General features: G+C 41.7%; 1 protein-coding gene and 1 pseudogene across 1 annotated transcript in view; both read left to right on the forward strand.

Annotated features, from left to right (window-relative positions):
- PINX1 (PIN2 (TERF1) interacting telomerase inhibitor 1) overlaps positions 1 to 12,549 on the forward strand; it is a 236,594-nt gene extending 224,045 nt beyond the window's left edge. Inside the window, exon 7 of the mRNA XM_090290168.1 lies at positions 11,853 to 12,549. Coding sequence (XP_090146294.1) covers positions 11,853 to 11,857 — 5 coding nt within the window. The 3' untranslated portion in view covers positions 11,858 to 12,549. The remainder of the gene's footprint in view (positions 1 to 11,852) is intronic.
- A 10,711-nt stretch (positions 12,550 to 23,260) lies between these two features.
- On the forward strand, positions 23,261 to 24,370 carry LOC149999474 (glyceraldehyde-3-phosphate dehydrogenase pseudogene; annotated as a pseudogene).
- The last annotated feature ends 1,402 nt before the right edge of the window (positions 24,371 to 25,772 follow it).

Genomic DNA, 25,772 nt, shown 5'->3' on the forward strand with positions numbered 1-25,772 from the left:
ACTTAAAAGACAATATAGGCAATGTGAATGGAGACTAAATATTCAGTGATGCTAAGAAATTTCTGTTCATCTTTTCATCTGATAATGTTACTATAGTTATAGATTTTCCTTAGAGCTGTTATCTTTGTAGAGACACATACTGAAATACTAACAGATGAAAGTATATGATATCTTTGATTTGCTTTGAATGAATGGAAGTAGAGTTGTTAAGGGTTATGTGCTGATAATTATTGAAGCGGGGTAATGGGTACATTTGGGTTCATTATATTATTTTCTCTGCTTTTTAAAATATGCTTGAAAAGTTTCATGATAAAAAAGGTTTTTAGAAGACTGCCAGATTTGTATTGCTTTCACATGAGTTCATTAGAAATAACTGAGGCCATAACTAATTTAAAATTTTCCTGCTTAGTCTAGATTCTTCAGCACCTTTGTTCCTCACCTCCCAAAAGACCAGGATTTCTCCAATGTGTCAGTATAAATTCTAATAGGAGTTGCGGGTGTGTGTGACGTGCTGCAGAATGAAAGAGGTCGTCTGTGGCATCCTCTGTATTCCGAGGAGTGTCTCATAGCCTCGCTCATTCCTTGGCAGTATGGAAATGGAATTGTGAGTGCCCTGGCCCCAGCAATCACTGGTTGTCGAAATGGAGGCTCATGTGCCCATAGAAAGCATTCCCTCTGCAGCCTGGGGTTTATTGGCCTCCTGTTGGAGCATCCACAGCAGATCAGTCTCGTGCTACGTGCTCAGGAGCCAGTAGCACAAGGCAGTTAGGGGCAGGGCTCAAAGCAAGGAAGGTGGTAGTGCATTCCAACCAGAAAGGAAGTTCTTATAAAAACTTCTATCCCTGCGGCTGCAGTTGTAACAAAGAGAGATATACAGTGTGTTTTCTTTTTAAGACAATTTTATTTGGGCCAGACCATTTTAAGATATATTAAAAGCCTCATCTCTTTTCCTCATTCTACACCCCTTCCGACCTTACTCCCTCCAGTCGCCAAGCTGCTCACACATGCAGCACCCCCCAACCCCCCTTGGCTAGCATAGTTTATTGCCAGTCATGGTGCTGTCTGCTCTGGAAAGTAGCAGGAAAAGCCGATAAGGCACTGAGGACAGAAATCTCTGGTCTTATCTCTCCCTAGCACACGGTGCCGAGAGTGCATCCTTTTCCTGTCCTGGGACAAGAGACATAAACTGACCATCTCCTGGCAGCAAGGACTTTAAACAGGGTTCGGGGTCCTGCCTCTACTTTCTGTAAGAGCCAAAAAGGAGAAAGTGGGTCGTTGCATTTTTGTTTTAGTACCAGTAAAAATTTGTTGTCTTCCAGACCAGCAAGCATGAGCTCATCATAAGAAGACATTCATTAAAAAAGAAGAAAAAGTAGAGGGGTGGGGAGGACTACCAAAACAACCCAAGAGTTCTAAGTCACTGAGCTGTCCTGTTTGGTTAGACTTGTGCCAGGACATAGGTTTGGCCCGAAAAGATTAGATTTGGCTTTTTGTTTGTTGACAGATCGAGCAAATGGTTTTAACAGCTTCTGTGATAATAAGAAATTGATACACAGATGGCCCAGTGTTGGAGGAGAAGAGTGAAATACTGGCTCATTTTTTCCTTCTACCCCTTGTCCTGCCAGGAAAACAAAAAGAACATTCTCTCCCAGATTTTTATCCTGTGATGTAATGAACATAGGATGAAGAGAAACCTTCCTTTAGGTTAGAGCATGGCCAGTGGCTGGTGAGGAGGCAGTGCTTTGTTTACATGCTACAGCCCAACGGGACTGTGGTGGGGCACCTGCCACGTGGGCCTGGGTGTTCCCATCTCCTGTTGGTCCTCTTCAGAGCCTCACAAGTAAAGCCAGAAGAGTCAGCCAACCTTGACATTGTTCTTAGTCATCTGGATCAGAGAGGACCCAGTTTGCAACCTAAGACTTGATAGTATTGAGGAGACCAAGCTCGATACTTTGCTACCATATTCTGAGGCTCAGAAAGGCCCGTAACTTGTTCAGGATCACACATTCTATCAAGTGTGAGTTGGATTTTTTGACACTCAGGTCATTGTTACTTTTATTGCACCTTTCTTACTTTAGTACCTGTCTTACTTTCCGATAGTAGCCTATTTTATATCAGTACCACTCAAGGTGTGGTCCACACACCAGAACAGAAATTGATAGTAAGCATTTAGAAACTTGTACAGTAGTTTGATAATAATTTTTATAAGTTGAAACTTGTATTTTATATGTCTTTTTAAATTTTGTTTTCCTAGCAATTAAAAAAATTGTATTTTGTAAAACTCTTGCTCCCAGTGGATTGTGAATCTTCAGAAGAAAAAATTGGCACTTCATCCCTGGTAGTTTGAGAAGCACTGTGATATAGGGCATTGAATTTTCGCAGAAGATGAACCCGTTAGGGACTATAGACAAAGGGCAGGTCTTGCTTTAAGGGATCTTTTTGGGTTCTGAGCAGGTAGAGAGGCAGTATTACCTGTTCTGTTTTGCCTGTACTTTTAATATCTTTCTTACTTATAAAATAAAAAAATTATAGCTCTGTAAAACTAAAATGATATTTAATATATGTAATAATATATAAACAGGATTACATATTTAATAGCAGCAATAATGTTTATTTTTTATGAGCTCTGTAGAATTGTAATCTTAATTTAATTGGTTAGAGGTTCTGTTAAATGAATCTTTGTAGTTGGTTATCTTGTTTAGTTTCTATCTATTCAAAAATAAATTCTCCCAGTGTATTTTTTAAATTTTGGTTATTGTGGTAAGAACACTTACATGAGATCCACCCAGATCTTATTTTTTATTTTATTTTCTATAGTCTGTTTCTCCCAGGACAGGAGCTTCTGTCTGGGTCCCAGCACTAGTCAGTTAAACAGTAACTGCTCAGCACTAGATGGCCAAATCTTTTTGGACCTCAACCATCTTGAGATCTTATTGTTGTAAAACTTAATTAATGACTCAATGAGTTTGGATTTTAATTTACTCTTTCTTACTAACTGAAATATCCTTTAAACATAGAAATATTTTGCCCTATCAATTTTACTCCTAAAAATGTTTTTAAAATATTTTTATTGGCTACTTTGATTTCTACTCTATTAAAAAAGAGTCTAGTCCCTACTGATATGGCTCAGTTGGTTGGACATTGTCCCGCAAAGTGAAAGGTCACCCGTTCAATTCCCAATCAGGGCACATGCTTGGGTTGCGGGTTTGATCCCTGGTCGGGACATGTGCAAGAGGAAACTGATTGATGCTTCCTTCTCACATCAATGGTTCTTTCCCTCTCTTTCTCCTTCCCTTCCCCTGTCTCTAAAAAGAAATGAATAAATAATCTTTTTAATGTAAAGATTAATCTATATTGTATACAAGAACTGAGAGAGGGGACTTTTTGTTTATGACTTTATTTTCCTAAATTAATATTGTTCTCTTAAAAATAATTCTAACCCAGATTCATACTCTATTCCTAGTTTAAAAATACAAGGTTCTCTAAAATTGTCCAAAAATGCTATGCTTTCCTATAATAAGGAGCCTAAACTTGAGTTGTCATGATTGTTAAGCAATTTTCAGGTCTTCCTGTGGAGTAAAGATGGAAGAGAAAGACCCTCTTGTTAGCTTCTGTTTCTGTTTTTTGAGATTTGATACTAGCCTTCAACTACTTATAAAAGCTATTTGTCCTGCCTCCAGATAGCAGGGAAGGGAACCGGTTGACCTAGAATTAAAAAATATAGTCAACTTGAATTATTTTTAGACTTCATTCAGAGTTGGTGCCTATGTCACATTGATCATTTCTAGCTTTGGAAGGGCCTCGTTTATCTTATAATGGCCAGTGTGTTGTGAAATGTTGTCATATGAGTCACTGCAACTTTCCAAGTTGTAGGACCTTTCAAGGAGGCAGGAAACCTGCTCCTGTTTTTTTCCTCCTCTTTTCCCCCAGAGGCTATGTGACTCTAGTCAGTAGTTCTGATGTCAGTTACTTGAGAAGTTGTTGCCATAGAGAACCATCCTCTTAAAACATGTTTATGTTGGCGTTTCTTAATGAGTGGTAATTTGAGCAGCTGACTAGGCAAGTGAAAAAAAAAATGCACAGCTTTGTTGGCATTGGCCTTCGTATAAAGAATTTGGCGTTATTTGTATTTCTCTACTGGTGTCCAGTGAAAAGCAAGATATTCTGTCCCTTCCCCATTATCATCTCGAGATGTCCAGTTCGTTTGAGTTTGTAAATTCCAAGCCAAGTTCTAATGCCAAATTGTTAGAAAGGTATCTCTGCATGCTTATAGGGTGTTGAGAGTTCTCTTTGATGCCAGATCACTTCATAACCACACTGTGTGCTTGTCTGTCACCCTTTGCTGCTTGAAATCAGACAGCAGTTAGCAGCCTCTCCACCATTTACTAGCGTTAACTCATTAAGATATTGAGATGCTGAGATAGAGAACTTCATCAAAACCCAAAGTCCTCCAGTTCTATGTGTGTGTGCATCTAGCATTTCTAAAAAAGAGATCATATTTCATAATAAATTTATTCATCCCTGTATTCATCTAGCAAATATTTACTTAACACTTTTTATGTTTACTTATATACTAGATGAAAACAGATTTCCACAGTTTTACTGATGAAATTTAAAACTTTATTTATGAACACTGGTATTTGAAATTCACGTACCTTTCACATGTCATGAAATACTCTTCTGATTATTTCCCAGCCGTTTAAAGTGTAAAAACCATTCTTAGCTTGCAAGGAGTACAAAGGTGGGCTGAACTTGGCCTGTGGGCTGTAGTTTACCAACCCTGTGCTAGAGCAAACCCTCCGGGAACCCCTGCCAAATGGGCTCCTGTACGTAACGTGGGTTCCCAGAACCTGCTTGCGAAAGCACACACACCTCACACACATCCACACAATTTCTGCAGGTGCTTTCCAATTGCATGGCTGAATCATTCTAGTTCTGTTACTATATTTTGGGTTTTTACCCCCACTTCAAATCAAAACTTCCCTTTAGTCAGTAGAGTTTTGTTTTTGCTTTTAACTCTTGTGATGCTTGCTATTACAAACAGTGATTGTGTTTCCCAGGCAGATTCTCTAAGGCTGGTTGTTACTGAGAGTATATGTTTATCTAACTCCAGATGTGAGTGATAGATATCTTGGGGAGAGAAAAAAACACACACTTGAATAAACTTTAGTGAGTGCAAAAATAACTCCTTGTCAGTAAAACACCAAATGTTTTCAATTATATGGAACCCAAAAAGGTGCCATAGAAAGCAAGAGAAGAAATGGCCACATAGTGGCACACTTCCTGCTTTCTAACTGACGGTGTTGATCACTGCTTTAGCTCAACTTTGGTGGCAGATCCAGCTAGTGACTCCCTAGAATCAGAAGCTTTCCCAGGTCATATTTTCAGCTCAGGATAAAGTGTCCGCTGCACCTTAACAACTTGCTACCAGGACCTTCTGGTGGAACTTTATCCAACTTGTTTAGCTTCCCAGAATGAGCTCCTGCCTTTGCCTCTGCTATGCCCTATAACCCTCTTGCTCTCCAACCTTTCCTTGTGGCAAGGACAGTCGACCCATGCAGGCGATTTTGCTGCTGTGCTCAGCCAATCCCACAGAATGAATGTAGCAGTTCCCACACATCAGAGCACCTCACTTGTTTCCGACTTGCATATCTCCCAGAAGGTGACTATGGTGACGTGGAATAAGAGAGGAGAAACGTATGGATCATTTGTCTGGCTTCCTCTGCATCACTAAGGCCACAGGGACTAATAATTGGCTGATCCCACCAAAAGTCACTCAGGTGTACTTGCAGGAATTAGAGAAGCACTTTGTACCGTAAGGCATCTGATTAGAAGGGAATGGTTTTATCTGGATGGGAAGAACATACACTGCAAAATGCTGACTCTGCCTTTTTTTCCTACTCTTTTGAACCCCTTTTAGTCATTAGTCCTGCCTGGCATGCAGACGAATCTACGCCAACAAATACAAGGCTTGTAGTTCCATGGGAGCACTTCCCAGCCCTGACCTGCTTGCGCTTGGTGTCTTGTGCTTTCCCTGAGCATTCACCATACGCTTGTTCCTCATTAGATAGGGTGTGCTCAGGACAAGTGAAACAGAAATGATCTCTGTCCTCAAGGAACTTAAAATTTTCTTGGGAAGATGCTTACAAAGCAAATTATACAAAGTCAGAAAATAGAAGTAACTAATTGCTAGCCATAGAAAGTGGACATGAGGATACTCCACAGGGGATCAGGCTTCTTGAAGGAGACAGTTTTGTACTTGATCTTCAAGAAGGTTATGTGGGGTGTAAAGGGAAAAAAATACTATAAAGATTAAATTCTTTTTAAAAATAGGTGATGCACATGACTACCTGTAAAGGGCCTGGAGGAACACCGTAGTCCAGCATAGTGGGTGACTGTGTGTGTTCATCTAGTCCATTCGGCCCCTGTGCCCACACATTCCAGCACGCCCGTCATCTTGATGAGTCATGAAATCAGTTTGTACCTGAATTTACCTCTGTCCAAAGTGCATGGGTGTAATTTCTACCCCCCAGGAGTATATCAAGACATAATTTGTGTTTGTCAGAGGCATCCTGCTATAAAGTTTAGAAAGTACATGTACACAAAACATTCTTTCAGACTACTCACTTGCCAAGCTTTCTTAACTTTTCACAGATTGATCTAATACAAGCTGAGAGCAGACAGGCTAGGATGGGGGTGTGTGTTTGTTCATCACAAGCAACAGCTCTCAGAGCTAATAACCCCAATTGCTAAATCCATTGCTCTTGAGCTCTCAGTGTCTAGTTTTTTTGGGTTTTTTGTTTTTCGATGAGAAAAGTTGATTGAAGAATTACTTTTGTAACATGATCTCTGTGTCTTAACATGGAAATCAAAAAGCTTCAATCATCTTGTCACATAAGATCAGCAGTGACATATGATAAAGGCTGTGAGATGAAAGGTTTTGCCTTTGAAATCTTACCCCTGGACTGGTATGCTTATCATAAGTAGTAAGCTTTTATATTTATGGTGCATATGCCCCAAACACTTCACAAAATTCTCTATCCAAAAGGTGCAACAACATTCTAATGAGAATAACGAAGAGTCCTCTTTATTTGGGCGTTTACTATTAATCCATCTCAGTATACATGTTTGAATGACATAGAGGAACCCAGAATAGCTTGAGCCAATAGCTCATTGAGCTGCCAAGCCTCGGCAGAGAACACCTAAAAGAAAAGACCAAACTCATAATTCTGTAGACATTTGAGAAAAGTCGGCATGCATAGTGCAGGGCATCTTTCAGGTACCTGGGGTGATTGTGCTAATTATAATTGACATCTTAAGGGGCTCTCTCTGCAAGTCTTATGTCCTTTGTGTCCACTCTTCCCACACCCCCACCCACTGGTAATTCAGAGTGGCCAGAGATAGGTTAAGGCTTTAGGAGTCTCCAGCTCTAATCATGGCATACAGTATACTGTCATAAACCACTGGGGAGAGACAGACAAAGCAAGTTCATGGTGGAACGGACTGCCTGCCACACCGAGTGGTCACTGTCTATATGGCAAGTGTCCAGGTGGGAGCTGTCTGACTTCAGTGCCGCAGTCCTGCCTTAGGTGGATGGTCGGACTTGGGCTTTACTTCCTGCTTTAAAACATTCACACTTTGCCAGGTGAATTTACATGCTAGTTTGGCAAATTATAAAACTCTTAATCCTGGCTTTAGACTATTTTTTATTTATATGAATTACAAACTAGATAATAGAGGATTTTCTGTTTAGAAAATAGTATTTCTGGTGACATTCTTTTTTTCTACATGAAGCTTTGCATCAGTTATCTTGTGCCCTCATAAAGTAGAATATTGACCTTAGTCCCTGGACCATATGACCAATTATATAGAGGCACAGGGACAAGTGGATCTGTGTGGTGCAGGCCAGAAGCTAGGAGGCTATAACGGAAGGAGGAAGGGCTAGTCTCCGTTTCTGCCTCTGAAAAGCAGGCAGCAGGCTTCTGCTCATTGCTGCTGTGAGAGTCGCATGAGATGACGAATGATAAGTGACTAGCATGTTGAAGGCATCTTAAGGAGTGACAGCGGCTCTCTCCACACCCAGGTGTGGCCACTCTTGGTAAAGTTACCTTATGTGATGAGTGGACCACTCTTGCAGGGCTCTTGGGACTTTCAACCTGAGGTTCTGTGAAGTGGGGATAAGGTCCCCCTGAGCTCTAACCCACAGAATATTTACCGGTTGAGTAGCAAGTAAGGCCCTAGCTATCATTTGGGAAAATTGGTTGTCAAAAAAAAATTTTTTTAACACATACTGTTACACTCAACAGCTCTGAAAGAAATGAGAAGACAATGGGGTTTGCTGAGAACAGACAGGATTAACCTGCGAAACCATTTTTTAGAACAACACAAGAAACTGGTTTTATTTATATTTTTAAAAGAGTAGCTTCTATAATACATGGAAAATATTTCAAGAGTCTAACTGTGTCTTCCAGTCTTATTAATTAGAAGGGAGGTAAAACAGTGGATATATTACAAATCTAGGGGGCAGTCTTTGAAACTATTTTGAAAATTTTCTTAACCATTTCCCCTTGTCCACTGAACTCTTTCATCATAGGTGTATTGCTTGGTCCTGGACATACAATTATAAGTTTATTTTACTTGTGTTAGAACACTGTTAGCAAATTAGAGCAGTCTCAAGGTTTACGAAGTAGTGAAAGTCATATTCGGTATTATGGATTTTTTTTTTTTTTTGAGGTTGTATTATATGTTGAATGAAAACATGGGAAGATGCAAGTTGTCCCTATTTAAAAATACTAGAAAGTAACTGTGATTTTTCTCAAGGCTTGTTCACTTTGAAGTTGAGGCCAGATATGAAAAACATTAGTTTTCTTGGAAAGGTTTACATTTTTTCATATTCATGGCCAAGAATATAGAAACAGGGGTTATAATCGCTGTAGTAAAACTGGGTTTATTATTTATAAAATCATAAATTATGAGCTTGTAAAATATGAGCCCTGGGCATCCCTCCTACCAGAATTGGATTTGCAGCCTATTCCTCCTTTGTTTCTATGGTTCTTAAAACAGTTGCGTTGCTGCAGTGTGGGAGGGTGGCTGCCCGTGGCATCACACGGCTCTCCCCGGCAGGCCATTGTTCTGCCTACACTTTCCTCGGAATGAACAGGATCTGGGTGCTGGCACCTCCTGCTCGTCTCCAGGCCCTGCTAAGCTCGGAGTGCAGTGGCCCATAGTTATTAAAATCTTTACCACCGGAGGAGTTGCTTATGAGCATAGTTATTTTCTGGGATTAGAAAGGCCCTCTGAATTCAGCAAGTGACTCACAAATGGTCTTATTTTTTCCTAATATTTAAAAGCGTGATTAACACCAGCAATTAGTTCCCATGATTTCTGAAAAGCAGGAATTCAGAAGATAATAATGGGTGAGCAAGGTAAGGAGCCATAGGATATCACTTGAATTTGAGTTCCTGAGACACAGATACACTCCAGAAGAGTTGACCCGTGTAAGACAAACTTCTTTAAATGCCATGAAACTAAATGAGACCTGTTTTACATAAATAGGCCACCTTCACAGAGCCTGTGTGTGGCTGTGTGCCCTAAAGTGAGAGGCAAGACCTTTCTTGTCCATTAAACTGGAATCAGCTTGCATCAAGAGAGCCTAGGAAGATTTTCCTTCCTTTCTGCTATGCAAAATTTCAGCTATTTTAAAGTTTTTCTTAAAATTACCTGATGGGATTCCAGCCAAAATTGAATGCTGATAGGTAACATTTAAACTTCTTCCCAAATCTCAGTTGGTTTATTCTACATGTTCCACATTTTACATTTTGAAATTTAAAATTTGACCACAGACTTTGTTGGGGGAAGGGGGGGGGGCTGGGTATAATGCAGTGTGTGTTGATTGGATAAGGTGTGCTGTTATTGGTAAGGTACCCTTTGGTGAGAGTTCTCTGGGGCAATGCCGCTTAGAACCCACTTGTCCATGTATATAATATTGATTCTGCCAGAATTTCAAGTGTGATGCTATTTGGTTCTACTGAGATAGTATTTAAGAGCTGCTCTCTATCAAGAAAATGCATGGTCAGCCCATTTGTATGGGTTGGTTTGAAACGAAGTTAGAACTTTCCGCACCAAATTCTGAGTTTTTTGTAGGGTCCTAATTTGGAAACTGAGTCATTCAGAAGACTCTTTTCCTGCCCTTTCAACGTGAGAGGTTCAAACAACCTGCCCTTTCCTGTGCGAATAAGTGAATATAAAGGAAGAAGCCAGGTAATTTTGAGTTTAGCATTATTTTTTAATGGATTATTTAAAGAGGCTCTGAGTACAAAGTTATTCTAGACATTGATTTTCCTTAAAGCATTATCCTTATACTCTTCAACGTGAAGGGACTCCCTTTCTGAGCTCATGTTCATCACCTACTGCCAGCCAGCTGCAACCCACATAGTGATACCAGGATTTCATTTTTTTATCTCAGCCTATTAAGGTAGGAATTTTCTCTTGTTTCTCAAGCCTTACAGAGGACTGTATTTATTTAAAATTGAAATATAAACCTTACTTAATCCCAGCTATTATGAGTAATTCCTCATATTTAGAAACAAGACTGACACAGCCATGTCGGAATCGGGATGGGGGTCTCTCCCGTCTCTCCATCCCCAGCTGAGGGGAGAAGGGCTCCCACGCTAACCTGTTCTTTCTGGGAGAAAGGTGGAGCACAAGCGTTTCCAACCCTGGTGCCTTCTCACCTGGAATGGCTGCCGGGGGCCCACACCTTACCTATGGAGAAGAAAGGTGTTCCCATCACGCCAGGTTCCAGGTTGGCATTTGCCTCCTGTTATAAAAAGGGTTGATATACATATGGCATCTAAGTTTCTACATCGGTGCACAAAGACCTGTGTAATCCATAACAACGCTGAAATGGGTGTCTTAACAAAATCACAGTGCTCAAGGACTTCATTGCTTCTCTTCTTCATGGCAGACTCGAGTAACTTAATAGCCATTTATGACATTGTTACTAAGATGCTGGTTGCCCAGAATTTCGTTTAGGTATAGCTAACTTCTGAAGGTAGTTTCAGTCTGTCCAACCTACCACCCCATATATTGGGTTGGCCAAAAAGTTCCTTTTTTCCATAGAAAAAAAAAAAGCTCTAGTGGTGCTTAGTTGTCAAACTTCATTTGAAACAATTTTGTTAGATTAGATCGTGACAGCTGTCATATCAGTGTGGGCCATTTAAAAATAACATCAAAATGGGTGAATTTTTATGTAGCCATTTTAATATTGAAGATGGAAGAAAATATGCAACATTTTCAGCATATTATGCTTTATTATTTCAAGAAAGGTAAAAATGCAGCTGAAACACACACGAAAAAAGATTTTTGCAGTGTATGGAGAAGGTGCTGTTATGGGTCAAACATGTCAAAAGTGATTTGTGAAGCTTCCTACCAGAGATTTCTCTCTGGACGATGCTCCATGGTCAGGTAGACTAGTTGAAGATGATAGAGATCAAATCGAGACATTAATTGAGAACAATCAACGTTATACCACACGGGAGAGAGCTGACATACTCAAAATATCCAAATCAATGAAGTTATTGTTGAAAATGAAAAATGTGTCTTTTATTTTATGGAAAAAAATTTGACCAACCCAATAGTATTTAACCAAAGTGTCTGCCACCTTATCCTGTGCTTTACAGTTCAGCTGGGGGGTCGGGGGGGGGAGGTGGCAGAGGGGAAGGGAGTGGAGATTGACAAAAACTGGGTACTCGGCCTGAGTGCTAATGCCTCTAGCTGGAGTCTTCCTGGATGCCCTGAGAGGGAAACAGCTGATGCTTAACCAGTTTTAACTCTTTTTTTCCACACCTTAGGATGATTCCAGCCCAGCTACTGCAGATGAGAACGAGACCTCTGCTACGACCACCAGCGCCTTCACCATCCAGGAGTACTTTGCCAAGCAGATGGCAAAACTAAAGAACAAGCCACGGGTCGTGGCTGCAGAGCCTGACCTCCCAGAGACCCCGCTGGAAAGGAAAAGGGGAAAGAAAAGAAAGAAAGAGGCAAAACATAAAAATGTGGAGAATTATACCCAACCCAAGACCAAGAAAAAGAGAGACCAAGTTGAGCAGCAGCTTGGAGACCCTCACTGGGACGAGAATTATGGCGCTTCTGCTGAGGATGGAGAGACTTGTGTGCAGCCACCATATGGCCAGGACTTAGCACCAAAGCCCAAAAAAGACAGAGGAAAGAAAAAGCCACAAAAGCAAGTTGTGACAGCAGTGGATGCCACGCTAGATGAAACACCAATGAAAAAGAAGAAGGTGAAGAAGAAAAGTTCCAAGTAAGTTCTCTTGAGCCAGGGCCTTCCCACCACTTGGGTGTCAGGAGCTGCCAGGCAAACACCTTGGCCTGAAGTCAGAGCGGAGTTCACCCCCGAGAGTGTGTTCATCTTCTAACATGCCCGCAGATTGCTGAGTCTCGCCCTCTCACCACGTTTCCCAAATCATATTCCCAGAACTTTTTAATGTTCCAAATCATGGCTCTCCTAAACAAATAAATTTCTTTATAGACTCTGAGTCCTTCACTCTTAAGTGTTCATTCATGTTTGTATGAATACATCAAGTGATGTATATGTGCACATGTGTATAGATATATCACAATCTATATTTGCTTTTGCTTTCCTTCAATAACAATGAATGGTGCTTCCTTCTGAAGAACATAGTCTAATTAAAGGATTAAGAGGTAGTAGTTTAGATTCAGGTAGTTCTTTTTGTTCTATAGCCAACCATATATTTTTGCCAAGTAGGTATTACATGACTATGTTCCCAAATCAGAGGTTTGGTTTAGTTTGGTTGGTTTGCTGTAGTTTTGATGGGGAAATTGTTTTAATGCCCTCTCTTCCACTAAGCAATGGCGGCCGTGTGTTCTGAGGTCTTCTCCCCAGGGCATGAAGTTTAAGTGAACTAACGAGGGGAAGCAGTCTGTTTGGTGGCACTTGAGGACAGATCTCCTATAGTGGGCTCCACCTTATTTATAACAATCATGAGATCCTTGGAAGGTTAAAAAAATCAGGAGTCTGAGGTCATGAAATTAATTTTATCTGGAAATCAGTCACACTGTAGATTGGAACTGCTTTGAGAAAGTTCTTAAAAGCATTAATAGTGCATAAATGTAAAAGATACTCTTCAGTCCTACTCAAACCAAATACTGTCTCCTCATTGAGTTTATTCTGCCTTCTGCCACACCCTGGCGTCTCCCTGTGTGCTGTTTACCCAGATAACTTCACACCCTCTTTGGGACACAGAATGAAAAGAAAATGTATGCTTACAACTTAGAGGTCCAGCCCTATTGTTTTCTCTGCCTGTTTCTCCTCTCTTCCTTTCTTTGTTCTCTTTATCTCTTCCTTCTTTTCTGCTCCATCTTCTTATTCATGTATTCCCTTCTCCTTGCCCCCAACTCTTATTTTTCAATTCCAGTTTTCTTCTAACCCCTTTCCAGCTGCCTGCTCCCCATCCTGCTCTTGCAGTCTTGATGGTTGGCCTGCTTCTGAGAGACGTGTCAGGTAGCTGCGGGGGTGTGGGAGGGCGGGGCAGGCGGGGTGCTCTTTTCCACTGATTGATAGATCCCTTCTGGATAACACACACAATCTGATGACCTTTTGCCCTGATTTTACCCGGGCGGGAGGGTGGGGGGAGGTCATATGTTAGATATGAAGCATGGCCCCAAGATTTTTAAAATTGAGAAAGTATATTAAGAATGTTTGATTTTAGCCTCTTAAAAATTATGAACACTGAATTGTTTAAAAAAATCACACACACAACCCATAGAGAAAATTCTTATGAATTCAGAGCCTGAGGTCTGGTTCCTGCGTTCTATCAAGGCCCACAGAGTTTAGAATCCCAGGCGATGGTCCAGCCTAATAAAGCACCAAAGATTTTAAAGTCACATGCCCAAGACATCTCTGCTTGTCTTATCTTGTATATGAAATGAGTTCCAGAAGGAAGTGGGAATGTATGAATCCTAAAGGGATCTCTCTCTCTTCCTTTCCATAAGTATATACACATAATTTTTTTTCTCTTTTGCCTTTTATTAGCTTTAACTTTTAACCAATAAAAATGAGAGCCTGGAGAATATACTGAATTGTGCGCAGGAGGAAGAAGCAAGTGGGTGTTTAGGAAGCAGGCAGGATGCATAGGTCAGGTGGAATGAGGGGAAGACCAGAGTAGGGAGATGCTGAAGGGAAGTTCTTGGAGTTGGGAATTCCAAGACAAGAGTGAAACACTGCAAGATTGTTTAGGTGCAGCTAAATAGAGAGAACATGTAGGCTGTGATTTTTATTATTTTAATGGATTGCAGAAATGATTCCTTGGTGAGTTTAGGAATTTCAAGGTAGCCCGAGAAAAAAGTACATGCTCAGCAAAGAGCGGACAGTGTGACCATTTGTGTTAAAGGACACGGAAGCTTAATTTTCACTAGAAATTTACAGCTTTCATTTTCCCAAGTGTCTCTTTTTTAGGCCACTTAGTTTTCTGGATCTAAGTGGAAGTTAGAACAAGGGAATAAGTATGCTTGAGAGTTGCATTTCATAGTCATAACGTGTGTGTGTGTATTTCTTTTTTAAATTCTCACCTAAGGATACTTTTTCATAGCTTTTTTAGAAAGAGGAAGGGAGAGAGAGGGAAACAACAATTGGTTGCCTCTCATAGGTTCCTTTACTGGGGAGAGAATCCACAACCCTGATGGGGAATCAAAACCGTGACCTTTCAGTGTACAGGCTGACGCGCCAACGGAGTCACACCAGCCAGGGCAACATATTTCTTAAATTTTCAACATATGAACCATGTATTTTTGCCTTTAATTATTTCACTTGGTAAAAAATACAAGGTCTGTTCAGAAGGTATCCAGCCATGTAATATGAAAAATAGAGACATTTATTGAATAAGACACAAGATACAAGAAACATTGTATGTAGGACAATGATACCTCAGTCCCCTTCAAAGTAGGCACTTGGGACCTCACACTGTTCTCCCAATTCCCATCAGCTGCCTGAATCTCACTGATGGTCTGAAATCTCTTCCCTTTCGAAGGTGATTTTAGTTTTGGGAAAAAACAGAAGTTGCAGGGCTCCAAATCTGGGCTGTGGTGAGGCTGGTCACCTGAGTGATTTGATATTTCACAAAAAAATTCTGCATAAGACATGACAGATGAGCAAGTGCATTGTCGTGATGAAGCTGCCAATCACCAGTTGCCCATAGCTGCGGCCTTCTGAATCTTCTGAATAGTTTCCATGGAGGAATGTTTAAGCTTAACTCAAAATTTGATGCAGATTTCATTGCTCTACTCACTCAGTCATTTTGAATGCAACAGCCACACAATACACATGCTCACTCAACCAACCATGTCTACTGTCCCCACTGACTAACTAGTACAGTGAAGTCATCATTGTTCACTCATGAGCGTTCCAGTCCACTGTCCTTGGCTGCTGGGTTACCTTGATGTTGCACAAACTGTTCTCTTTCTATTAACAGTGGCTGGACTTTTTCTGGACAGATCACTCATGTATTTATATTCTTTGGTGCTTTCCTTGGCACCTTTCAGTTTTAAGAGGGACAGTAAGTAGATACCCAAGAAAAAATTTATTCAATGAAGAAGTTCTTCAGTGTTACAGCACCTTCTTTCCTTTCTGTTAACTTTAATAGATAATTATTACTGCATGAGGCCCTGTGTGCCTAGTCCTATTCCAAGTGCTTTAAGTAAATCAGCTCATGTAGTCCATAACCCAGTAAAGAAGCATTATTGTCAGTTGTCTCCTTTTACAGGTAAACTCTGCTTTTATAAAAGAGCCTCTTTCAATTTTTATAATGAGATTTCTGCTGCTCCCAGAGAACCAGTGAAAGCAGGTGGCAAACTGTAGAGTTTTACAGTGAACTGGAGCATTATTATTGACACATGAGCTATAGAAAGTACGTTTAGGTAGCCTGCGCATTTGAAATTCTCAATGGAGTTTCCAACTTGGTCAAGAGGTTGGTAGGGGATTTGGCTAAGTAACTCAACTTCTTAAGACCTGTTTGCCAGGCTATGAAAAAAAGAATTTCTTCTAATTTGCAGGAAACTGATACTCCTGAAGGTGAAACCAAAATGAGCTGTGGTTTTACACCACAGTGCATATCTCTGCTTCTCCCTTACCTATTGGCAGACTCCACAGGAGCGAGCTGGGACCTGTCCCTTTTTCTTTTCTTTTTTTTAGAAACAGCATCAGAGAAATGTTTGGGCACCGTCTGCCTGAGTGATCTCAGCCTGGACCAGCAAGCAGCGGCTGTATTTAGATTTGAGGACGAACTCTCCCACAGTCACCCTGTTTATCTCTGGGTTCTGCAGCCACTGCAGTTTGGAGCCTGTTGTGCTGGCCGTGGGGCTGGGAAGGTCAGATCCGTGCTGTGATGTGCGATTTTATAGCTCTCCGTTATTAGTGAGCAAATTAGTATCATGTCCTAATAAAAAGGATGACTAGACTCCTTGCATAAAAGTATACTACCTAGTTAGGAAACATTGAGTACACTAAAATGGCATGCGCGAAGCCTTTATGGGACCAGTAAAAGGGGGACAAAGACAGGTAAAAAAGGTAGGTGGAACGGGATGCATTTGCGCTGTCACAGTGCTATGTGCGGCAGCAGTGAGTGCTGGGCGAACGCAGTCACGCTCCCCAGCTCTTCTTTCTCACCCTGGCTGCATTTCTGTATAAACATAAGCAGTGAGCTTTCATGGAAAACTGCAGTGAATTATTTAACCAAAGGAAGAATTTTGTACTTAGTAACGTCTTCAATTTTCTGTTTGTATTTCCTGTATTAGCTTCCTTTAAGAAAAGGTCCATGGCTGCTGAGAAGCTGTTATTCTAAAAACATTTGCTGAGCACCAGCTTTGGACTAAGCCCAGGCCAATGCGGGACTGAGTAACTAATCCATACAGGGTCTACCCACATTCAATAGCTACCAGCCTGTGTGATTTAGAGCGGGTGGCCGTGTCCTAGAAGACCATCAATGGGATGTCCTCGGCCTGGCCTGCTCTGCTCTGCACTGGCTAGATGGTGTTTTATCCCCTTTAACATTCCTGTGGATGTTCATCAAGCTCGGTGGTCATCAGGAAGCAATTCTTTGCTAATTCATCATTTGACTTCCACCTGAGGAATGACTGTCTACTCAACTCCCCCTTATTAACATTTCTAACTGACAAATAAGCAGAATTATATGCACATTCTTCCACGTAGAATGAATTAAAAATATCTTTTGCGTAAGTGGAGAGGGTGAGAAAAATAGACCCCAGCCTCTCTCTCTTAACCTTCCCCCACCCTGTCTCTCCTGTCACTAGTGTATCTGCTGAGGGGACCAAGTGTAGAAGGACTAGGGGAGGTAGCCCTGCAGTAGGCGTTCTTTGCCTAGTGATCAGGGACACCCTTTGACACCCGGGATAGAACAAAAAACAGGTATTAACAAACATTTGTTCAAGAAGTGGGGATCTGCTGAAGGCAAACTCCAGCTCCAGCCTTCAGGACTTGGGGAAATGAGGCTGTAAGAACCCAGGGGTGAGTGTCCCAGGGCGTCACCTGACAGAGCGTCCTCGCTCTCTCCCTCAGCCTCGCAAGTCATCGGGCTTCCCACAGGTGGTGGCTGTATTCCAGACTGTGCCAGTCTTCTTCCTTCAACTAGCCTCCACTCCCCAAATCCTTTCCTGAATCTTCCTTGGCTCTCCCTCCTGCCGTCCACTCAGTGTTTTCTGAGGAGGAGACAGGAAGTCCTCCAATGCTTTAGTCAGAGATCCTGGCCTCACTCTGTTCTCTCTCTCTCTCTCTCTCTTTCTTCCTCTTCTATCCTATCTATACATACACTCCCGGCCAATTTTTTGAACAATTCTCAGGTCTGTGCTTGTCCCCCAGTCAGTCTCAAGCTTTCATCCTGCATGTCCAGCTAGCTGTCCCGAGGGCCCCTAAAATTCAAAGGGTCTCAAAGGAGCTCCTGTTGATCCTTTCCAGGCCACCTGTTGTTGCTGTGGGTACCCTGTACTTTCACTCTGGCTTTACCGTCGGATCATTTAAGACAGTTCAGCCTCATTAAGTGATGGCCATTGGTGTCTTAGGTTCGGTCCTTGCTCTTAGGTGCTCAGAACACAACACTCCTTCCACTTTGATCCCTCTGCACTCTCTGGCTCTAGTGCATGACTGTACCTCTCTGTATCACCACACCCCGCCCCCGCACCCCGCTGCTGGCCTTCTCTACCTACTGGCCTTACAGGCCTGCCTCTGATGTCATCAACAATTTCTCCAGCCTTTCCTCATCCAGCCCTCAGAAGCAATCTCTCCCTTTTCCGAATCTTCCTCGTGCTTTTTGACTCATCAAAGGCTACCTGGTATTAGAGCTTATGGATGTCTGATTTTCCCTGTTCAAGTCTAGAGCTCCCGAAGGTGAAGTTAATCTCTATTGTCCTATGGCAACCAGGACAATGCCTTGCATATAGCAGGTGGAGAAGGACTCATAAATGAGGAAGCAAACAGACCACAGCTAGGCAAGAACCCATGCTCTGAAGACCTGCACTGTATTCAAGATGAAGATGTCTCATTAGGGGGCACTGTTGTGACCACAACCCCAAATAGGGGTTTTTTCAAATTCTCAACGCTGTAACCAGTATATATGAGACCTCCTCACCTGACTTAAGGTCTTGGTTATGAATTTCTTCCTCCTTCGCCTCTAGGCCTACCCTGTCTGTGACTGTCCCCTTGCCACTGGGATCTCAAGTGACCCCCTCCCAGGGCCCCGTTTTCAAGTCTTCCTTCCTTGAGTGGTAGCTGTAGGATCTAGCAAAATACCTGACAAAGCCCTTGGTACATTTTCCTCTCTTCCTCCAAGCACAAGAGAAGGTGAAAAGTAAAGGTTTCCTACAAAAGGTCAGGGACCCCAGTCAGAGGGAGGCTCCACAGAGCCATCACTGGGACTCCTGAGTGACACTTGGCACGCTGCAGCCAATCTTCCCCTTGACTGCACAAGCTCATGATGAAACACAGGAAGGTGTGGTCGGGTCATCCTGAAGACACCGGAGTCCCAGGAGGGCTTAGGGCTCCCCACTGAAGGAGGTAAGCTGTGAGCAGTCCTGGGGCAGGGTGGGGTGTGGTCACATTGACTCAGACCTCAAGTGACAGGCTTCAGGATCCTGCCCTTGCATGGGACTCCTAGGCAGTGTGCTAGTCGAGCAAGTTGTTGCAAATTAGCCTGGAGGGATTACAAAATCCTGCTGAGATGGGGCAAGGCATTGCCAAGCTGAGATGAACAAATAAATGATGGTAACTGCTGGGAGAGCGAGAACAAGTGCACTCTGGTCACGTGAGCCAGTGGGTCTTCCAAATCAGAGGAGCCTTCTAAGCATTCGACCCTGAGCCAGGCAGTCCTGCTCCCCTCCACCCTGTAAGAGCTGTGTTATTACATTCCTCATTTTATAGATGAAGAAACAGGCTCAGTGTTTCTCAGTGCCTAGACCAAGGTCACCAGGTCGTAATATGGCAGATGAAAAGGCTCTCTGCCCGAGCTCCAGCCCCCTTTTGATCCTGGAGAGGTTAGAGATACTATGTTTGGTTTTTGTTTTTAATAATTGGAGTTATTCCGCTCAATGTGTTGTGATTAATCTACTTTGGGATGTAAAGTGTCTTCATAGTAACGACAGTGTGAATCACATATAGAGGCAAGATGTACAGAATGATGTGGGAGAGCACCGTCAGGTGTGCTCATTGAGTCATTCCACAAACAAGAGCTAAGGCTCTGTGCTAGAGGCCAGGAATACAGATATGACAGAGACATGGTTCCAGCCCTGAAGAAGCACACCATTTACTCAAATGTGTCATGCAAGTTGGAAGAATAAAGCCTTATGATACCCTTGGATATTCACAATTTTATGTATCTAAATTCAGAAGGAAGTTGTCCACTTAAAAGATTTTTCTAGCCAAGGAATGCCCATTTGGTGTTCATGGGCAGCAAGAGCCCTGTGTGTAGAGGCATGGGTGACAGTTCAGAGTACTTATGCTCTTCAGAGGACATTTGGAAGTGATGACCTTGAAATCCCCTATTGGAATGGGACTTGAGTGTTTTGAGTTTTGCTTCGTGGACCTTAGAGTTTTAAAGCTGGAAGAAACCTTAGAAATTTCACCAGAAAAATAATTCAGAGCAGTGATTTGGTGTAGAACCACCCTGGGCAGAAAGAAAGGGACCAGATGACTTCCTGTGTCCAGTCCCTGTCCCTGGGCTAGGGCCTTCTCCTGGCTGGCTCCTACGAGTGCTCAGGCTACAGAGACCACTTCACCCCAAGCCCACTGGATATGACACTATATGAGTTTTTAGTTTCAGGGGTCCCAGACCTTTCTTTTCTCATTACTAGTGTTTGACCGTGATGGTAGGAAGAGGCTTATACCATAGAGATCTAAGGCACAGTATAATTAATATAGATAATTATATTGTACTATAATTAATGTGATAAATATCACTACATGGGCAATCAGATTACAATATGTAAATGTATCCAAGTAATATATTGTACACCTTCAACTTACCAATGTTACACATCAAATCTATTCAGTTAAAAAAATAAGCTCATGGTAACCAGGGAGGATGGCCGATATGTGTATCTCATTATCAGTTATTAATGTCATCCATTATTAAGCTGGATGCTTTGTAATTATTTTCCAGTTCTCAGGACAACCCATAGCTAATTATGATTAACCTCATTCTGGGTGTGAAAAAAAATGAGATTCTGCTTGATTGTCATTTTCTCAAGATCATACATCACGTCAACTACGTAGCCAAACCAGTACTAGAGCCCACATCTGCCTGCCTCCAAAGCACCCACTCTTTCCCCTGTGCTGCAGAGCCTCCCAGTTATCCCTGAGGATCATCATGTGAACATGGTTGAGAAGGAGCACAACCTATTCATGATTCAAGATGTCACGCTGCAGCCACCTGCTTCCCTGACCACTGTTAGTGTGGATTACGTGTCCCTCTCCTTTGCTCCTTTGTAGGTGATTGTGTGCTTTTTTCCAAACCTATCATTGGAGAAGCTTTTTCCCACTGTGTTTCCTACACCTAGCACTGTGCCTGTCCTCTAATGCATGTTTAAGAATTACCTTCTGAGTAAATCAATGGTGGAATTAATGAGCGAGTAAATGAAATGATTTCCTCTTATTCCCACATGTCCCTGCATTTTGGGGCCATGGTACCTGTGGCCCAAAGAAATATGTGCCTAGCACTCAATGTTGTATTTTTAAAGTCAGACTGATGAAAGTGTGACTTGTAAACAAAGTGACCAATCTTAAGTGTGCAGTTGAGTGAGTTTTGAGAAGTGGATATAGTTGTGCAGTTACCACAACTATTGTATTTATAATATTTCTATCAGCCAATAAGTTACTGTGTGCTCCTTATCAGTTCCCTGTCCTCTGCCCTGGTTCCTTGGAAACTCCTGATCTGCTTTCTATTGTTATAGCTTTATTTGTTTCTAGAATTTCATATAAGTGGAATCATTTTAACTTAGAATAATGCTTTTGCGATTCAACAATGTTATTATATTTGTCAGTAGTTTGTTCATTTTTATTACTACATAAATTACTTGTACAGATAGACCACAGTTTATCCAGTCATCAAATGAACATTGGGGGTTTTCACAGTTGTGTACTCTTGTGCATAAGCCTTCAACTTTCAAATACAAGAACATTCAAATGGATATTCAAATAAAAGTCCTTATTTGGACATACATTCTCATCTCTCATGGAGAAATACCTAGGAGTGGAATGGCCAGGTCACATGACAGCTACTTGTTTAACTTAGCTACTGCCAAAAAGTTTTCCAAAGGCTACCACCTGACATTTCACCGCAGTTTATGAGAGTTCTGTGTGTTCCACATCCTCAACAATACTTGGTACTCTCAATCTTCTTAATTTTAGCCTCTCTAATAGATGTATAAAATAGTATCTCATCATGGCTTTAATTTATACTTCCCCCTGATAACTAATAATGTTGAGCATCTTTTTCTTTTCTTTTTTTTTAAAAAATATTTATTTGTTCTATTCTATATTTTTAGAGAGAGGGGAAAAGAGAAAGAGAGGGAGAGAAAGATCACTGTGTGGTTGCCTCTCACTTGCGCCCCTAACTGGGGACCTGACGTGCAACCTAGTAATGTGCCCTGACTGGGAATTGAACCAGTGACACTTGGCTCGCAGGCCGATGCTCAATCCACTGAGCCACAGCAGCCAGGGCTGAGCATCTTTTTCATGTGCTTTCTTGGCCATTTTTAAAGCTTTCCTAAAGTGTCCAAATCTTTTGCCATGTTTTCATTGCATTTTCCTCTTAATAGTGAGTTGCAAGATGGTTGTCTACATAGAAAACCCCTAAGAATCTACCCTCAAAACACCCTTGAACTGATGAGTTTAAATAGTTCACAGGATACAAGGGCCACAAAGAACTATATTTTTATACTTTAATGAACTATTGGCTCATTAGGTAAAAACTTTAAATGTTTTTTATATGCTCAAAGAGCTAAAGGAAAACACAAAGAACTAAAGGAAATTAGGAAAACTATATATGAACAAAACATTATAAACATAGGGATAGAAATTATAAAAATGAACCAAACAAAACTCTGGGCTGAAAAATACAATAATTGAATTTTCACTAGAGAGGTTCAACAGGAAACCCAAATAGTCAGAAGAAGGAATCAGTAAACTTGTAAGTCTATACATGTGAAATGATCAAGTCTGAGGAGGAAACAAAGGAAGAAGAAAAATGAAGAGAGCCTAAGAGATTTGTGGAACGTAAACAAGCAGACCAATATAAACATTATGAGAGTCCCATAAGCAGAAGGAATATTTGAAGAAATGACTGACAACATATCAAATTTGATGAACTACAAGAAGCTTAAACTTTTAAGTACAATATATCCAAAGAAACTCACACCAAGACACATAGTAAAACTGTTGAAAGATTTTTTTTGAAAGCAGCAAGAGAAAAGTGACTCGCATACAAGACATCTCTAGTAAGATCATCAATACATTTCTTGGCAGAAATCTTGCAGGACTGAAGGCAATAGGATTATGCATTTTTAAATGCGAAATTTTAAAACTGTCAACCAACAATTCTATGCCTGGCAAAATTGTTCTTCAAAAATGAGGGAGAGTCTCTGCTCCTCCAGTTCAACGGACTGCTGCGTTTTCCCATGCAGCGCCAGCCTCAACCCTGAGACACGACGGTGAAGGTCGGAGTGAACGGATTTGGCCGCATTGGGCGCCTGGTCACCAGGGCTGCTTTTTACTCTGGCAAAGTGGATATTGTCGCCATCAATGACCCCTTCATTGACCTCAACTACATGGTCTACATGTTCCAGTATGATTCTACTCATGGCAAGTTCAAAGGCACAGTCAAGGCTGAGAACGGGAAGCTTGTTGTCAATGGAAAGTCCATCACCATCTTCCAGGAGCGAGATCCCACCAACATCAAATGGGGTGATGCTGGTGCTGAATATGTTGTGGAGTCCACTGGGGTCTTCACTACCATGGAGAAGGCTGGGGCTCACTTGAAGGGTGGAGCCAAGAGGGTCATCATCTCTGCCCCTTCCGCTGATGCCCCCATGTTTGTGATGGGTGTGAACCAAGACAAGTATGACAACTCCATGAAGATTGTCAGCAATGCCTCCTGCACCACCAACTGCTTGGCCCCCCTGGCCAAGGTCATCCATGACAACTTTGGTATCGTGGAGGGGCTCATGACCACAGTCCATGCCATCACTGCCACCCAGAAGACCGTGGATATCCCCTCTGGGAAGCTGTGGCGTGATGGCCGAGGGGCTGCCCAGAACATCATCCCTGCTTCTACTGGCGCTGCCAAGGCTGTGGGCAAGGTCATCCCTGAGCTAAATGGGAAGCTTACTGGTATGGCTTTCCGTGTCCCCACCCCCAATGTGTCGGTTGTGGATCTGACCTGTCGCCTGGAGGAAGCTGCCAAGTATGATGACATCAAGAAGGTAGTGAAACAGGCATCAGAGGGCCCCCTCAAGGGTATCCTGGGCTATACTGAGGACCAGGTTGTCTCCTGAGACTTTAACAGTGACACCCACTCCTCCACCTTTGATGCTGGGGCTGGCATTGCCCTCAATGACCACTTTGTCAAGCTCATTTCCTGGTATGACAATGAATTTGGCTACAGCAACAGGGTGGTGGACCTTATGGTCCACATGGCCACCAAGGAGTAAGAGCCCCCAGCACCACCAGCCCCAGCGACAGGAAGAGAGGCCCTCAGCTGCTGGGGAATCCTTGCCCCAAACTGATCCCCCAACATACTGAGAATCTCCTGACCTCTAAGAGTTGCCATCCTAGCCCCCTAAAGAGGGGAGGGGCTTAGGGAGCCCTACCTTGTCATGCACCATCAATAAAGTTCACTGTACCCAGCAAAAAAAAAAAAAAAAAAATGAGGGAGAGCCCTGGCTGGTGTGGTTAAGTGGATTGAGCGCTGGCCTGTGAACCAAAGGGTCGCCAGTTTGATTCCCAGTCAGGGCACATGCCTGGGCTGCTGTCCAGGTCCCCAGTTGAGGGCATGCAAGAGGCAACCACACATTGATGTTTCTCGTCCTCTCTTTCTCCCTCCCTTCCTCTCTCTCTAAAAGTAAATAAATAAAATCTTTTTTTTTTTAATGAGAGAGAAATTAATATTCCCAAACAAAGAAAAGCTGAGGGAGTTCATTGCCACTAGACCCATTCTTACAAGAAATTCTAAAGGGAGTTTTTCAAGTTGAAATGTAACTTGAATTCATTTGAAAATATAAGGTTCTTTGTAAAGGTAAACATATAGACTAATATTAAAAAATAGTGTTGTTGTAATTTTGACTTATAACTCCAATTTTCATTTTCTAGAGTATTTAAAAGAATAAAATATATTAACCTATGTTAATTTGTAAAATATAAGGATGTAAGCTGTGGCATCTTTAGCACAGAGTTGGGAAAGTAGAACTACAAAGAATAGTTTTTCTATGTTGTTGAAATTAAGTTGGTATCAATTCAAGATGGTGTCCTGACTTTAGGATGGTATATTTAATCTCTGTGATAATCACAAAGAAAATATGTTTAGAATATACCAAAAGGAAATGAGAAGAGAAGCAAAATGTGTCACTGAACAAAGTCACCTGAACACAGGGAAAGCAGTAATGGAGGAAATGAGGGGCAAAAAAGCTATAAGGATTCAGAAAATAAAATGGCAAAAGTAAGTACTTTCATATCAATAATTACTTTAAATGAAAGTGGAGTAAACTCGATTAAAAGCCAAACAATGACAGAATGCACAAAACAAAAGAAAAATCAGTATCCAACTATATGCTAAGAGATACACTTTAGATCTAAAGAATCAAAAGTTGAAAGTAAAAGAATGGAAAAATATTTTTCATGCAAATAGTAACAGAAAGAGAGCAAGTGTGTTATGCTAATTACAGACAAAATATATTTTAAGTCAAAAAATATTACAAGAGAAAAAGAAGGACACTGTGTAATAATAAAGGGTCAATGCTCCAAGCAGAGATAACAATTATAAACATACTCATCTATGCACCAAATAACAGAGCTCCAAAACACATGAAGCAAACATAACATTGACAGAATTGAAGGGAGAAATAGACAGTTCTACAATAATAGTAAGAGACTTCAATACCCCAATGTCAATAATAGATAGAACAGCTAGGCACAAGATTAATAAAGAAACAGAGGACTTGGCCCTGACCAGCAGGGC

The sequence above is a fragment of the Furipterus horrens genome, unplaced genomic scaffold (assembly GCF_987537825.1).
Source record: "Furipterus horrens unplaced genomic scaffold, mFurHor1.1.pri manual_scaffold_10, whole genome shotgun sequence".
Classification (NCBI taxonomy): domain Eukaryota; kingdom Metazoa; phylum Chordata; class Mammalia; order Chiroptera; family Furipteridae; genus Furipterus; species Furipterus horrens.